The sequence below is a fragment of the Oncorhynchus clarkii genome, chromosome 20, assembly GCF_045791955.1.
Source record: "Oncorhynchus clarkii lewisi isolate Uvic-CL-2024 chromosome 20, UVic_Ocla_1.0, whole genome shotgun sequence".
Taxonomy (NCBI): Eukaryota; Metazoa; Chordata; class Actinopteri; order Salmoniformes; family Salmonidae; genus Oncorhynchus; species Oncorhynchus clarkii.
In genome coordinates this window covers 35,186,164-35,201,777 of record NC_092166.1, presented here as the reverse complement: position 1 = coordinate 35,201,777, position 15,614 = coordinate 35,186,164, and the positions used below count along the sequence as shown (strand labels likewise).

General features: G+C 44.6%; 2 protein-coding genes across 3 annotated transcripts; one reads left to right on the top strand and one right to left on the bottom strand.

Moving 5' to 3' along the window:
* Positions 1-319: 319 nt before the first annotated feature.
* Positions 320-5,004, bottom strand: LOC139376297 (ubiquitin-conjugating enzyme E2 R1). Its single transcript, XM_071118673.1, has 5 exons — positions 3,901-5,004; positions 3,436-3,522; positions 2,936-3,033; positions 2,175-2,309; positions 320-2,058 (listed from the first exon to the last, which is right to left on the bottom strand). The coding sequence occupies exons 1-5, from the start codon at positions 4,084-4,086 to the stop codon at positions 1,851-1,853; spliced, it is 714 nt and encodes a 237-aa protein (XP_070974774.1). The 5' UTR covers positions 4,087-5,004; the 3' UTR covers positions 320-1,850.
* Positions 4,920-14,563, top strand: LOC139376296 (splicing factor Cactin-like). Of its 2 annotated transcripts, none has more exons than XM_071118671.1 (10): positions 4,920-5,602; positions 5,711-6,398; positions 7,160-7,255; positions 10,105-10,250; positions 11,961-12,123; positions 12,239-12,353; positions 12,631-12,823; positions 13,010-13,129; positions 13,230-13,573; positions 13,699-14,563. In XM_071118671.1, exons 1-10 carry the CDS (start codon positions 5,301-5,303, stop codon positions 14,187-14,189), a joined length of 2,658 nt encoding a protein of 885 aa, XP_070974772.1. In that variant the 5' UTR covers positions 4,920-5,300; the 3' UTR covers positions 14,190-14,563. The 2 variants fall into 2 exon arrangements, with proteins under 2 accessions (XP_070974772.1, XP_070974773.1); XM_071118672.1 differs by having other exon boundaries at positions 13,010-13,130; positions 13,237-13,573.
* Positions 14,564-15,614: the final 1,051 nt, after the last annotated feature.

The following is a 15,614-nucleotide window of genomic DNA, read 5'->3' as shown; positions in this document are numbered from 1 at the left end:
TGAACTGTAACACAGAATCTTTTAAATTGTTCCAAGTTGGATTTATATTTTTGTTCAGTACGTGAGAATATTTTTGGTTGACAAATCTTTACATAATTTCTGATATCACCTTTTATTTTCTCGCTGACCAATATGGCTGCCATTTTCAACCCTTTCTGGAACTTTTGAGTTTGACAATTACTTCTGTAGGCTGTCTATGGTTGATGCACTATCGACAGCACACACCATTGTTACACTACAATCAACTTTTGCATTGTTGTAAAAACAATTGTGATGTATACTGCCCATTTCAATTGGGTGTAGGAGGAAGAAAATACCATTTGTTTTCCGATAATGATCTTTATTTGTTCAGTTTTAAATAGGCAAAAAATAAAATACATGTAAATAAAATGAAAAGGTGATCGTCCATATGTGCATATCAGTAAGTGTACATGTAAACCATATCTGAAGCCCACCAGGTAGGATAAACTAAATCACGTTACCATCTTAAAATATAATTTTAACTCATTCTTAAATATTCTCAGAAAGTTAAATTAAGCCAAATTAGAATAAAATGCAACATCCAATATTGCTGACACACACACACACTTGTTTGGAGATTCATGATAGCACCCCCAGCAGCACACACAAAATAAATAAGCAAAAACAAGTGGCTGCCATTTTCATTCCCAATTCCCACTGCTTGCTGACTGATACAACATATTGAAGAGATACAATCTTCCTACAGAAACCCACCAACATCAACCCCAGGACATTTGAAAGCATTCTCTAAAAGACTACAGGCATAATTCTCAATGAAAGGAGAATAAAAACTGCAAACGTAGCTAATTATGAAGCTGCTAAACCCATACAGCTAACTTTATTTTCTCTCCATACAGTTGGGCTCCACTGGTTGAGATCTCGGGCTCCATCCTGCTTCGCAGAGGAGAACCTTGATGAGCAAAGGGTCTCTGAGGAGATTCTGTCCAAATGCAGGAGAACTGGTTGCCGCAGCATCGTTGGGCGCTTTAGAAGCACACACTCCACTTTCAAATGACAGCCGTAACTATCTGAGGTGGTGTTCTCTAAGCCAGCAAAACGCTGTTAAAATGTTCAAACTGGGTTTGGGCCACAGCTCAAGCTCAACCTGGGGACCCCCAGACAGAAGTCATTAGCGTTTCCATGATCACACTTTTTTCTAAATTCAATCAAACCAGTATGGCGACAAGAGCAACGGTCCATCTAAGAGAAAATTTAACGTGTCCAAGATGTCTGACATGCAGAAACACCCATGTTGCAAAATGTATCGTCCGTTTTCCCCCGCACAAAAATGTAAGGGTGGTGAGAACACAGAACCTCATCTTGGAGATAAATAAGTTCTGCTGTGTCAGTCACACAGATAACATGACAGATGGAGAAGTCTTCAGTCACCTGTTCAGTCAATGAAGTCTATAGGTGAGGGAACTAGAGGCGGCAAGTTGAAGGGAAACTTAACAAGTGAGAGATCTAACTTATGGGCCTGATTTACCACGTGTTTTCACCAGTGCAATGTTGACACCTGTTTTTTTTTTTTAACAGGTAGTCAAACAAGGACAAAAGGTAGCATGTCATTTTTTGCTTTATTTTAGTCAATCCTTTCAGAAAACAACAGGTGCAGCCTTTCCACTGGTAGAAAACTGAGCACATCAGGCCCATCCTAAGTGTTCTTGGATTCTGAGAAGAAACTGAGGAGGAGAACCACTTGCCATCTGTGGATAGAAAAAGTGAGAGGTTTAAAATATGTGAAGTAGTCCTTTCAGAACTGTCTCTCCTATGGAAGGAGAAGTCAGGGAGAGCATGCGTCAGCCATCCAGGTTCACATTTAGGACGCGTCACGACTCCTCTGTCCCAGAGTCATCTTCATCGTAGCAGCAGTCGTCTTCATCCTCCAGATCCTCGTCGTCATAGTAATCGTCATAGAAGAGGTCAGAGCCCTCGTCAGGTGGCGGGGCGCGAGTGCGGACACAGTATTCGGCCAGTGTGGTGGGGACCTTCACCCCGTCGCGTTCCGCCTCAGCCTTAGTGGCCAACACCTGCTTCCTGAGAGACAGTGAGATAGAGAGGGTGAATAAGTGTGTGTGTGTGTGCTGTACTCTCGGTCCTTGTACTTGCGGTATGTATGCATGCTACCCTCTGTCCTTTGTGTGTGTACCTACCGAATGATCTCTGCGTACTCTCTGTCCTTGCCCTTGCTGTCTCTCCACTTGCGGTACATGACGGAGGCATCCACATTGGCCGGGGAGAAGGTGTTGGGCTCGTTCAGCAGAGAGATGACACTCAGAAGGATGGTCCTACAGGAGCCACACAGAGGGTTTGATGTCAGAAAGAAGCACCAAGCAGTTCCTATCGAAGTAAGCTGGTTGACTCATTGATCCTGCTTTGTGGGATACAGGCTAGGATATTTATGCCTGTCGATGTTGATATAAACCTAAAATGTTGCTGGTAAAAATAAGACCTACAACTTCTTAAATTAGAACTGACAAACATGACTTATAGTATTCCACGTAACTGGGTCAGACAGAAAATAAACAAAGTGTAACAGGGTTTCTGTGCAGTCTTGGAGAGGTTCCACTGAAGCCAGATAGACATGTGTCATGTGATCTGAGTATGAGTGACACAGCACAATGGGAGAGAGCGGGGCATAGAGGAGAGGGACAGAGAAAGAAGGGATGAAAAGGGAGCGTGATAGAAGGGAGAGTGATATAGTAAGCAGAGGGAGAGCAGGGGTGTATTAATTCTATGGATTCTGTTGGAAAACATTTTCTAAATGGAAGCAAACCAAATGAAACAGGGAGGGACCTAGCTGAATTTGTCAACTGTTTGGTAATGGGAGAAGGTCACAGAGGAAAAATGAAGCAGAAGGAAAAGGTACAGAGAGAAGGGGATGTGGGGTTAGAGAACATGCTGAGATGTGTACCTAACATTCTGGGTAGGGTTCCACCTCTCAGAGGGCAGCTCTCCACTCTGAGGGTCATCAACTGGAGGGTGCAGAATGGATATACACACGTCCCCATTCTAACACAGGGAAGAGGCTAAAATTAATACACAGACAGGTTCATGTTCACAAATTGCAGGTGTGACTAGGATTAGGTCACAAGAAGATGGAGAGAAATGTAGATTAACACCACAAAATGTCTGAAAATGAATTACATGGAGTAATTAATTGCCGCAGCGGTCTAAGGCACTGCATCTCAGTGCAAGATGCGTGCGTCACTGCAGTCCCTGGTTCGAATCTAGGCTGAATGTGATTCAGTGTGATTGAGAGTACCATACAGCTGCCGTTGTCCGGGTTAGGCTGTCATTGTAAATAAGAATTTGTTCTTAACTAACTTGCCTAGTTTAATAAAAGGTTACACTATGTATTTTTCTAGAATTAAAATGTATTAAAATTTTAATTAAAATTGTATCTCTTCTTACCTCATAGATGTTGGGGTGCCACATCTTGGTGAGGAAACGGAAAGCAGGTGGTGAATAGGGGTAGTCAATGGGGAATTTGATGCGAGCCTGTGGGACACAGGGAGAGAAGCAAATATGTCAGCAACATGTCCTAACATGCGTCTCTGGGGCCTAAACTACCTAACCGGATTCAATTGTAATCCTGATGTCGCAACCCAGTGCTGAGTAGACCAAACTAGAGAGCAACAACAGCGTGACCCAGAAACAAGTTTGACACTAAACAGTACTGCTTGTCACTGCAGGCTGCATCAATAGAATGCAGATGCGATGTTACGTTTTTCACGGGCCTATTATTAACGGAAGCCAACAATGTAGTTGTCCATTAGTAATGGTGGCTAGCTAGCAAACAAAATAAATTAGGAAAATAGCATTTGTGTATGTAACATATTTGCAAAACAAGCTGACATACCTACGCGTCGAACTTACCTTGAAATACCCTCCTTCATAGTGAGTGTTAGGAGGTCCAAAAATGGCCACTTCCCAATTGTATAAATCTGCCTCGTCCACCAATGTTATTCTGAAGCCCTCGACTGGCTCCTCTTGAAGGCTCTTCATTTCTAACATTAATGCTTTCTGTGAGCTTGCTACGTGAGTAGGACCATGTTGCGCCATGGTAAAATAACAAACTAGCGAATCTATTTAACCTCGTTGTTTACTCGAACACAAGTAACAACCTAGCTAGCCACCTGATTCTGCAAAAAAAAAAAAAAAAACGTTTTCTTTGTTGCGATTTCGCGATGCGGACAAATGCTAGTTAGCCAACCTTTATTTTGCTTCAGGTGGATGGATTTGTTGTGAAACCGCGCAATGTTTTATCTGGCTAATTATCTTTATAAAATAGCTGAATTTAGAAAAACTCATACTAAAAATAAATGCTTTGGTATTTCAGTAGTTAGGCTCGCTGACTGCTGTTGAGATAGTTAGTAGTTAGCATAAGGCGCTAGCTATTGATTAAAAAGCGGTTACTTTGCTACTGATAGTTATACTAAAATAATTAGTTTTGGACCAGCCAAAGCCTATACAACATTAATAATTATTCACAGAATATATTTTTCAACTGCGAACGTCTGTGTCCCTGCTGGCTAGTAATGTGAGGAGTGAAAGCAGTCTCCTCTCCTCTCAAAACGTTCAATAAGATTGCAGTGCCGTCTGGGAAATGAAGTTCCAATGAAACATGGAACATAAACTTCTCATATCAGCATTGCAAATGTTTATTGTACAAGTACTCCAATTAATTGTGTATAGCAATGTATTTACAACTCTTTCATTATTTTCGAGGTTTTAAAAACTACACACTGCATTTCTGGAAAACAGTCAAATGGTGTGACGTTACAACAACACGAATGTTGTTTGTTTTGATGTGAAGTGCCTTGCTTGGCATTTTCGATGTCAATTTGTGTGTAAACTGAAATATTTCTATACAAATTACTTATAGATGGGATGTAGTGTGCGGATTTCATTGATCATGATAAAATACTTGAGAAAAGCGCAGTTGTATTTCACCATCCCCCATTCTGCTCCAAACCAAACGACCAAACAGTTTATAAAATGACGCGTACAAACTGCGTCGGGGCTCAATACAAGTCCCAGTGGTAGGCTTTAAATATACCTGAGAATTAAACAAATGTGAACAAAAATCAATATAAAGGTTATTAGGAGAGGATCCCTTCGTGGTTTAAGTTAAATAATTATGTTTGTAATTGTCTTAATGTGTTTCTCCCCTCAAATACAATACAGTTGTGTGCTGCGAACAAAAATAATTATACAGGTCCTATTTACGCGACCTAGAAGAGAACGGACCACAAAAATTTGGGAACTCTTTTGCCATGGGTCCAAAAAAGCATCGTCGGTCCCGTTCTGGCTCTCGTAGTCGGAACCGGGATCGAAACAGGTCCAAAATAAGCAGATCACGATCACCCGAAGAGAAGAGAGACCGGAGTCGGTCCATTGATCGAAACATAAAACCCCGGAGAATTGCGCGTTCTGAGAGCGGAAACTCGAACAGCAGTGGTGGATCTACGAGGCGACAAGGACAGCGGCCCCGTAGCAGAGACCATCCCGGATCGAGAAGCGACTCAGACAGCGACAAGAGACGTAAACTGAAGGGCAAATCAAAAGACAGATCCAGGTAAACGTTACAGGTTAAGCTATATGAAATAAAAATGTACTGTGTATGTAGTTCGCAAAAAATGGCCCACATACTGTATCTGCAACTAAACGTTTTTCTATCCATCAGGTCTGACTCAGATGATCCAAAGGGAAGGAAGAAAAGAGAGAAAAAGAAGAGCAGAAGAGAAGACAAAGGAGAGAAGATGATTGGCAGGAGCCAGTCCCAGTCCGACTCAGGGTCTAGTGCAGACCGGAAGAGATCGAGGGACCGGGGTAACAATGACCGGGAGAGGAGATGGCGGAGGAGTGCAGACAGAGGGAGTAGAAGCCCCAGCAGAGAAAGGGAACGACAGATGCGGGAGAGAACGAGAGACAGGGAGAGAATGAGAAGCCGAGACAAGGAGCCAAGCCGATGTAAGGAGAAAAGTCGAGAAAGAAGCAGCCGGAGGAGTGAAGACCGTGGGAGGAGAGAAGGAAGCAGAGGGAAGGACCAAAGGGACAAAGAGCGTAATAGACGTCGCTCTGGATCCTCTGACTCGTCTAAGAGCTCTGGGTCGGATGGCGGGGCCCGTGGAGGCAGCCCGGGGTCTGGAGAGGCCGGTCCCTCGGTACGAGATGAGAAGAAGAACCAGAGAGAGATGCTGAAGGCCCTGGAGACCCCAGAGGAGAAGAGGGCCAGACGACTGGCCAAGAAGGAGGCCAAGGAGAGGAAGAAGAGAGAAAAGATGGGCTGGAGTGAGGAGTACATGGGCTATACCAATGCAGACAACCCCTTCGGAGACAACAACCTGCTGGGCACCTTCAAATGGCAGAAGGTAAGACGGGGAGAGGAGAATGAGCACTTGAGAAATGGGTGTATATGGGACTATCAACCTCCTGCTTTTAGAAGTGCAGTGGTTGTCAGACCTAGTCTAAACAGCAGACTGATAAAATGGTTACTCCATAAATATCAGTCTGAAAAAAGTCGCTGTAAAAGAAAACGCAATAGTCTCTACAAGGCAGAATTTTTTTAAATAAAATATTTATACTTATTTTACAGGTTGTACATGCTGTTGGTCCTTTTGGCGGTAGGAGGTGGAGATAATGTTTCCACAGGAATGTGTTTACCTGACTTTTTGCAGCGCCGATAGGTTCTGTCACTTGTATTATCAATCTGTTGTCACATTACACGTGATGCACAATATGTAAACAATAGCCGAAACACGTTTCCTCGCAATCAGCTGGAAGTGTTTGCCTTTCGGTTAGGCTCGGCTATATTGTGCAAGTGTTTGTCACGTGCTAACTGCATCAGTATTGAAAATAAAAACCGGAAATAGCGTACTGAAGGTTGGGTTGATGACATTATTCTGTTGGTAATTTTGTCTCACATTCCTACCAGCAAAAGGAACAACCACACGGATAACCAATACTTTTATTCAGCATTCTGGCTTGTAGAGGTCATGAAATGAAACTTTCCTGATCGAAATGCTCATTTCTGCCCGACTTAGAATTATATTAAATTCAACGTCAGGTCTTCAGGCTTCATCAGACAAGGCTCTGAGGAATTTGTGTATTTCTCTGTTGTTGTTGTGGTCAGGCTCTGGACAGGAAGGGCATTGGCCATCTGGGTGAGAAGGACCTGAAGGACAGGAACAAACGTATCCAGGAGGAGAATCGCAGAGAACTGCAGAAGGTATGCTTCTATGCAACACAAGTTTTCTGGGTCTGCATAATAAATCAAGGATAGTTGAAATCGGTGTTAAATTAAGTCCTCAGAAGTAACAAGTAATGGTAGACCTACCAATTAGTTACAGTGATTTTACTGATATCAATTTTGTTAATGAATTATTATGTGATTACAACTCGTAATTCCGTGACCAATTTGGCAAAGGAATTACCAAAAAATCTGTAACGGAATTACTGCAACTGAATTGGCTACAATGGGAAATCACAATAGTCACCTGCTTGGGTCACCTGCTTTACTGTTCTCTCTTCCACTGACATACTGTTATGTTCAGTTCATAACTGTTTTCTTTGTCTTTCTTGTGGACAAACCCAGTGTTAAAACAGTCTGAGTCTGGACAACCCCCTCTCTCTTTCTCTCTAGTTAATGTCACCTCTCCCAGGTCTTACTGACACATACCCACGAGCCCCCTCTCTTTCTCTCTAGTTAATGTCACCTCTCCCAGGTCTTACTGACACATACCCACGAGCCCCCTCTCTTTCTCTCTAGTTAATGTCACCTCTCCCAGGTCTTACTGACACATACCCACGAGCCCCCTCTCTTTCTCTCTAGTTAATGTCACCTCTCCCAGGTCTTACTGACACATACCCACGAGCCCCCTCTCTTTCTCTCTAGTTAATGTCACCTCTCCCAGGTCTTACTGACACATACCCACAAGCCCCCTCTCTTTCCATGGACACTGGACGTCCATGGACTTTTAAAAGTAGTTGAACCAAATCTGAATCTATCATAGATGTATGTTTCATAAGTTTGGATAGTACTGTACATTGAGTAGAGCACAGTAGAGTGTACTAAACTGTAAGAAACGTCCCTCTTTCAGGACCCTGTCTTTCAAAGATAAGTCGTAAAAATCCAAATATCTTCACAGATCGTCATTGTAAAGGGTTTAAACTCTGTTTCCCATGCTTGTTCAATGAACCATAAACAATTAATGAACATGCACCTGTGGAACGGTCGTTAAGACACTAACAGCTTACAGACGGTAGGCAATTAAGGTCACAGTTATGAAAATTTAGGACACAAAAGAGGCCGTTCTACTCTGAAAAACACCAAAAGAAAGATGCCAATGGTCCCTGCTCATCTGCGTGAACGTGCCTTAGGCATGCTGCAAGGAGGCATGAGGACTCTAGACGTGGCCAGGGCAATAAATTGCAATGTTTGTACTGTAAGACGCCTAAGACAGTGCTACAGGGAGACAGGACGGACAGCTGATCGTCCTCGCAGTGGCAGACCATGTGTAACAGCACCTGCACAGGATCAGTACATCCAAACATCACACCTGCGGGACAGTTACAGGATGGCAACAACAACTGCCCGAGTTACACCAGGAACTTACAATCCCTCCATCAGTGCTCAGACTGTCCGCAATAGGCTGAGAGAGGCTGGACTGAGGGCTTGTAGGCCTGTTGTAAGGCAGGCCCTCACCAGACATCACCGGCAACAACGTCGCCTATGGTCATAAACCCACCGTCGCTGGACCAGACAGGACTGGCAAAAAGTGCTCTTCACTGGCGAGTCGCGGTTTTGTCTCACCAGGGGTGATGGTCGGATTCTTGTTTATCGACAAACGAATGAGAGTTACACCGAGACCTGTACTCTGGAGCGTGATCGATTTGGAGGTGGAGGGTCCGTCATGGTCTGGGGCGGTATGTCACAGCATCATCGGACTGCCTGCAATGACAACAAGCTCAATCTCAACGCTGTGCGCTACAGGGAAGACATCTTCATGTGGTACCCTTCCTGCAGGCTCATCCTGACATGACCCTCCAGCATGACAATGCCACCAGCCGTACTACTCGTTCTGTGCGTGATTTCCTGCAAGACAGGAATGTCAGTGTTCGGCCATGGCCAGGGAAGAGCACGGATCTCAATCTCATTGAGCACGTCTGGGACCTGTTGGATCAGATGGTGAGGGCTAGGGCCGTTCCCCCCAGAAATGTCTGGGAACTTGCAGGTGCCTTGGTGGAAGAGTGGGGTAACATCTCACAACAAGAACTGGCAAATCTGGTGCAGTCCATGAGGAGGAGATGCACTGCAGTACTGTGGAACTTGTTCAGTTTATGTCTCAGTTGTTGAATCTTGTTATGTTCATACAAATATTTACACATGTTAAGTTTGCTGAAAATGAACGCAGTTGACAGTGAGAGGATGTTTTTTTTTTGCTGAGTATATATTGTACTGAACTAAACTTTACTGAACTCTGCTGCGCTGTATTGTACTGCATTGTATTCTACTGTGATGTCCAAACTTGTGAAACTGTGCTGTAAATGACGTTCGTTTCCATATTTATGCATTTATGTGTAGTACAGATCAGGGACCCATGATGTAATTCTGTTACCGTAGTGCCGGCACCGGGTATAAATCCACTTCATTTACTGTAGTTCAATAACCAAAAGAGATTCTTCAAATGCAAGCTATCATTACTGATAGCAGGCATCTTTTAATCTTAATTCGGAGAAGATATTTAACGTAGTTTTTGGAAACCGTTGGTCGCATAAAAACCTTAGGGTTACATCTGCACAATTCTTCTACTAAACTAGTTTTTGTACATTTTTTTGTGGAAATTGTTAAAAGTAGCCCTTGTGCATAGAGTTGTGGTTTGAAAATCTTTTAAATCAATGTAGTTTTAACACAAAATGGGGTTGGAACTATTTAAACCCCAAAATAGTGTTACATTTGACTCCAACGATGTCATGCAATTTTACATTACTTTTACAATGTAGAGCGAGAGAGAGAAAGCCATGCAAGAGCAGGACCTGTGTGTGTGTAACTGTGTTTGTGTGTCTGCCTGTGTTTAGGTGAAGCAGCTGCGTCTGGAGAGGGAGAGAGAGAAGGCCATGAGAGAGACCGAGCTGGAGATGCTGCAGAGAGAGAAGGAGGCAGAGCATTTCAAAACCTGGGCGGAACAAGAGGACAACTTTCACTTGCACCAGGCCAAGCTACGGTTAGTGGTGCCACCTTCATTACTATCCCTCTGTAAACCCTGACCCTCAATAACCTCCCACATGCAGTGCATTCAGAAAGTATTCAGACACCTTTACTTTTTTCATATTTTGTTACATTACAGCCGTATTCTAAAATGAATTAAATTGTTTCTTTCCCTCATTAATCTACACACAATACCCCATAATGACAAAGCAAAACCGTGTTTTTTAAATTTTTTATGTGCAAATGTATTTTAAAAAATAATAATTTACATTTACACAAGTATTCAGACCCTTTACTCAGTAGATTGTTGAAGCACCTTTGGCAGCGATCACAGCCTTGAGTCTTCTTGGGTATGATGCTACAAGCTTGGCACACCTGTATTTGGGGAGTTTCTTCCATTCTTCTCTGCAGATCCTCTCAAGCTCTGTCAGGTTTGATGGGGAGCATTGCTTCAAAGCTATTTTCAGGTCTCCAGAGATGTTCAATGGGGTTCAAGTCCAGGCTGTGGCTGGGACACTCAAGGACATTCAGAGACTTGTCCCAAAGCCACTCCTGCGTTGTCTTGGCTGTGTGCTTAGGGTCGTTGTCCTGTTGGAAGGTGAACCTTTGCCCCAGTCTGAGCGCTCTGGAGCAGGTTTTCATCAAGAATATCTCTGTACTTTGCTCCTTTCATCTTTCCCTCGATCCTGACTAGTCTCCCAGTCCCCACCGGTGAAAAAAAACATCCCCACAGCATGATTCTGTCACCACGTGATGCATGATACTGTCACCATGCTACACCCTAGGGATGGTGCCAGGTTTCCTCCAGACATGACCTTGATATTCAGGCCAAAGAGTTCAATCTTGGTTTCATCAGACCAGACAATCTTGTTTCTCATGGTCATAGTCCTTTAGGTGCCTTTTGGCAAACTCCAAGCAGGCGGTCATGTGCCTTTTATTGAGGAGTGGTTTCCGTCTGGCCACTCTACCATAAAGGCCTGATTGGTGGAGTGCTGCAGAGATGGTTGTCCTTCTGGAAGGTTCTTCCATCTCCACAGAGGAACCATCGGGATCTTGGTCACCTCCCAGACCAAGGCCCTTCTCCCCCGATTGCTCAGTTTGGCCGGGCGGCCAGCTCTAGGAAGAGTTTTGGTGGTTTCAAACTTCTTCCATATAAGAATGATGGAGGCCACTGTGTTCTTTGGGACCTTCAATGCTGCAGAAATGTTTTGGTACCCTTCCCCAGATCTGTGCCTCGTCACAATCCTGTCTCGGAGTTCTACGGACAATTCCTTTGACCTCATTGCTTGGTTGTTGCTCTGACATGCACGGTCAACTGTGGGACCTTATATAGACCGGTGTGTGCCTTTCCAAATCCTGTCCAATCAATTGAATTTACCACAGGTGGACTCCAGTCAAGTTGTAGAAACATCTGAAGGATGATCACTGGAAACAGGATGCACCTGAGCTCAATTTAGAGTCTCATAGCAAAGAGTCTGAATACCCTTTGTTGTTGTTGTTGGGTGTGTTGATTGATGAGGATTTTTTTTATTTAATTCATTTTAGAATAAAGCTAACCAAACAAAATGTGGAAAATGTCAAGGGGTCTGAATACTTTCCGAAGGCACGGTGGTTCCATTTACTCACTCAAAAACAGCCTGGTCCAAAAACAACACCTCAGTGCTCCGGTATCTGCCGATGTGGATTTGTGTGTAGCCCTCTAACTAATAAATGTTTGTGTGTTTAGGTCTAAGATTCGTATCCGTGACGGCCGTGCTAAGCCCATAGACCTTTTGGCTAAGTACATCAGTGCTGAGGATGACGACCTGGCTGTGGAGATGCACGAACCTTACACCTTCCTCAACGGACTCACCGTCACTGACATGGACGACCTGCTTGAAGATATCAAGGTGTGTGTGTGTGTGCTTACTGTCTTTCTAGAATAAATGGAGCTTGTTGGTTGAGCAATTGTGGTGTGCAGAGGAAGAGTGTTTTTTTGTGTGACCCTGTGTGTTTTCTCCGTAGGTATACATGGAGCTGGAGCAGGGGAAGAATGTAGACTTCTGGAGGGATATGACCACCATCACAGAGGATGAGATCAGCAAGCTCCGGAAACTGGAGGCATCTGGAAAAGGCCCAGGTGCACCACCTCAACCTCTCATAGGCCTAGCTACATGGACATCTCAGTATTGCTCTCTCTCATAGGCACATTTTATGTCTTGGCTGTCCATCATCAACCTCTATACTTTACGCCTAGGCATTTCTCCCCCTGTCTCTTTCTCCTAGGGAGTGTCGGAAATGGCACCCTAGTTAAAAGTAGTGTAATATATAGTTAGGGCATAGGGTGCCATTTCTGGTGCAGCCCTAGTCTGTCAAGTGAGGTTTACTCTTTAGTTGACTGTCTCTCTGTTCTCCAGGTGACCGTCGTGATGGCATTAACACGTCAGTGAGCACCGATGTTCAGATAGTGTTTAAGGGAAAGACGTACAGCCAGCTCCAGGCACTGAACCTCAACATCGAGACTAAGATCCGAGCTGGGGGATCCAACCTGGACATAGGCTACTGGGAGAGCTTGATGCAGCAAGTCAGGGTCTTCATGGGCCGAGCACGGTGAGGACCGGTTGCTTTCGTGTAGAGCATGGTGCTTGCAACGCCAGGGTTGTGGGTTCGATTCCCAGTACAGGCAAAAGTGCAGAAATGTATCCACTCACAGACACTCTTATCGTATGCCGCTCGGGCTAAGAGTGTTTGCTAAATGACTACAATAAAAAATGTCAACCCCTATCTGTGTTGTAGGTTGAGAGAGAGGCACCAGGACGTGTTGCGCCAGAAGCTGTTCAAGCTGAAACAGGAGCAGGGAGTGGAGAGTGAGCCTCTCTTCCCGATCATCAAAGAGGAGCCTGAGGACGAGGCTGTGTGAGTACACGCACGCACACCGTCAACCTCTTTCTACGCACGCACACACACACGCTCAAGTACACTAGGTTTGACCTTCGCCTCTATTTTTCATTCACAGAACCGAGAGCGAGAAAGACACTCCCTCAGGGGTGCCTGGACCCTCCTCTTCCTCCCCTTCCATCAATCAAAAGAGAGATGCAGAGGAGAAGGATGAGCAAGTGGCGGGCCCATCCACGGAGGGAGACGGGGAGAAAGAGGGGGATGGAGAGGAGAAGGGTGAGGTGGTAGAGGCTGTTCTGACAGAGGAGGATTTGATCCAGCAGAGCCAGGCAGAGTATGACTCTGGCCGCTACAGTCCCACACTGCTGCTTCCCTCAGAGCTACCGCTGGACACACACACCATCACACCTGACGAAGACACACACAAACTACACCTCTCACGCAGACAGCTCGCCGTCACAGGTAAGAGGCTCTACACACCCATATTCATACATACACAAAAACGCTCAGACATTCTTACAAGGCCTATCTCTACCCATCGTCCTATTAATCAATCTTTCTCTCTCTGCTCACCCCTTGTTCTCCAGGTGATGCCAATGAGAATGCAGAGGATGAGTTTGTGCGTCGCGCCAAACAGGGCATGGGAGGGGACGAGGCTCAGTTTAGCGTAGAGCTTCCCCTCACAGGGAAGATGTACCTGTGGGCTGATAAATACCGTCCCCGGAAACCTCGCTTCTTCAACAGAGTCCACACAGGCTTCGAGTGGAACAAATATAACCAGACCCATTACGACTTCGACAACCCTCCGCCTAAGATCGTCCAGGGCTACAAGTTCAACATCTTCTACCCGGACCTGATCAACAAACGTTCCACACCGCAGTACTTCCTAGAACCCAGTCCCGACAACAAGGACTTTGGTGTTCTGCGGTTCCATGCGGGCCCGCCATATGAGGACATTGCCTTTAAGATCGTTAACCGCGAGTGGGAGTACTCTCACCGCCACGGGTTCCGTTGTCAGTTTGCCAACGGGATCTTCCAGCTGTGGTTCCACTTCAAGAGGTACCGCTACAGAAGATAGAACCAGCTGAGTTTAGAACCTCAACAGTACAACACCAGCCTTGGGCCTGGACCCCAATCCGGACCAGGAAACTCACACTGCCAGGTTGTAACCATAGAAATGGAGTGTATAGATCAGACATCACATCAGTTGGGATCATCAGTAAGGTTAATATGTGTTCTAGCGGTTAATGTTTAGTCTGAAGGCCTAAAAAAAAAGAAATTACACACTTGGGATCTACTGTGTTTTTATTGGTTATCTTTCTCCTAGTTATTACTACGGCAGCCCTGCCCATTCTGTTGTCACAAAGAATGGTTTGTATTTTAGTTTGATCAGATAGGCTGTCAATGTACCTGTCTCTGAAATTACATATTAAAGATTATTTTCTTAGCTGACTTCCATTTGTTGCCATCAGAGCTGTGAGGTAAAACAGTCTAATAACAAAACATTTGACAAGATTTCAATTTTCCTACGAGTGGCATTAACTATGTCTCATAATCAGTCAGGAAGAGGATGTCAACAAATCACAAGATAGCCAATGGTAAAAGGGACAGTTTACTAAGTGTAACGTTGACTTATTTCCAATCTTAGAAACAACAGCTGTTCGATTTAGGACTAATTAACCCCCAATGTTAGCACTTTCTTAGCAAGTCCACTCCTGCCCCAGATTGAAGTCTTGCAATTAAGTCAGAGAGCCATCACAGATTATCTTTATAATTCAATATGGCTGCCATAATAACATTTGATGGAGGTTAAATCACCTGTAAATAATACTTTTGTAAATGAGGCCTTTTTTTCAGAATTGTGTACAACACTCATGCCTATAAAGACTGTTGGTGTAAATACTTTTTTTTGTGTGTATTTGACACCCTTTTTACCTGCAAATTCGATCTTGTCTCATCGCTGCAACTCCCTAACAGGCTCAGGAGGCGAAGATCGAGTCATGTGTCCTCCGAAACATGACCCGCCAAACCGCTTTTCTTAACATCCGCCCGCTTAACCCCTGTCCGAGTAAACGTCGTTCAACTGACGACAGAGGTCTGCCTGCAGGCACCCGGCTTGCCACAAGGAGTCGCTAGAGCTCGATGAGCCAAGTTAAGCCAACCCGGCCAAACCCTCTCCTAAACCGGACGACGCTGGGCCCTATGGGACTACCGATCACGGACGGTTGAGATACAGCCTGGGATCAAACCGAGGTCAGTAGTGACAGACCACTGCGCCACTCGGGAGGCCCTGTAAATACATTTTATTCTGAATCCAATATGGCCAACATGATTACACTCAATAACTTTGCCCACAAATAAGTAGCCCTTGTTCATTTTGTATTGTGTTATTCTAAAAGGGTTTCATACAGCTCTTGCTATATTTATGAGTGGCACTGCCATGCCTCTGTGTCTGAATAGCCGAAGGCAACTCGTTTTTCAATGTGTGATCATGTTTTAATCT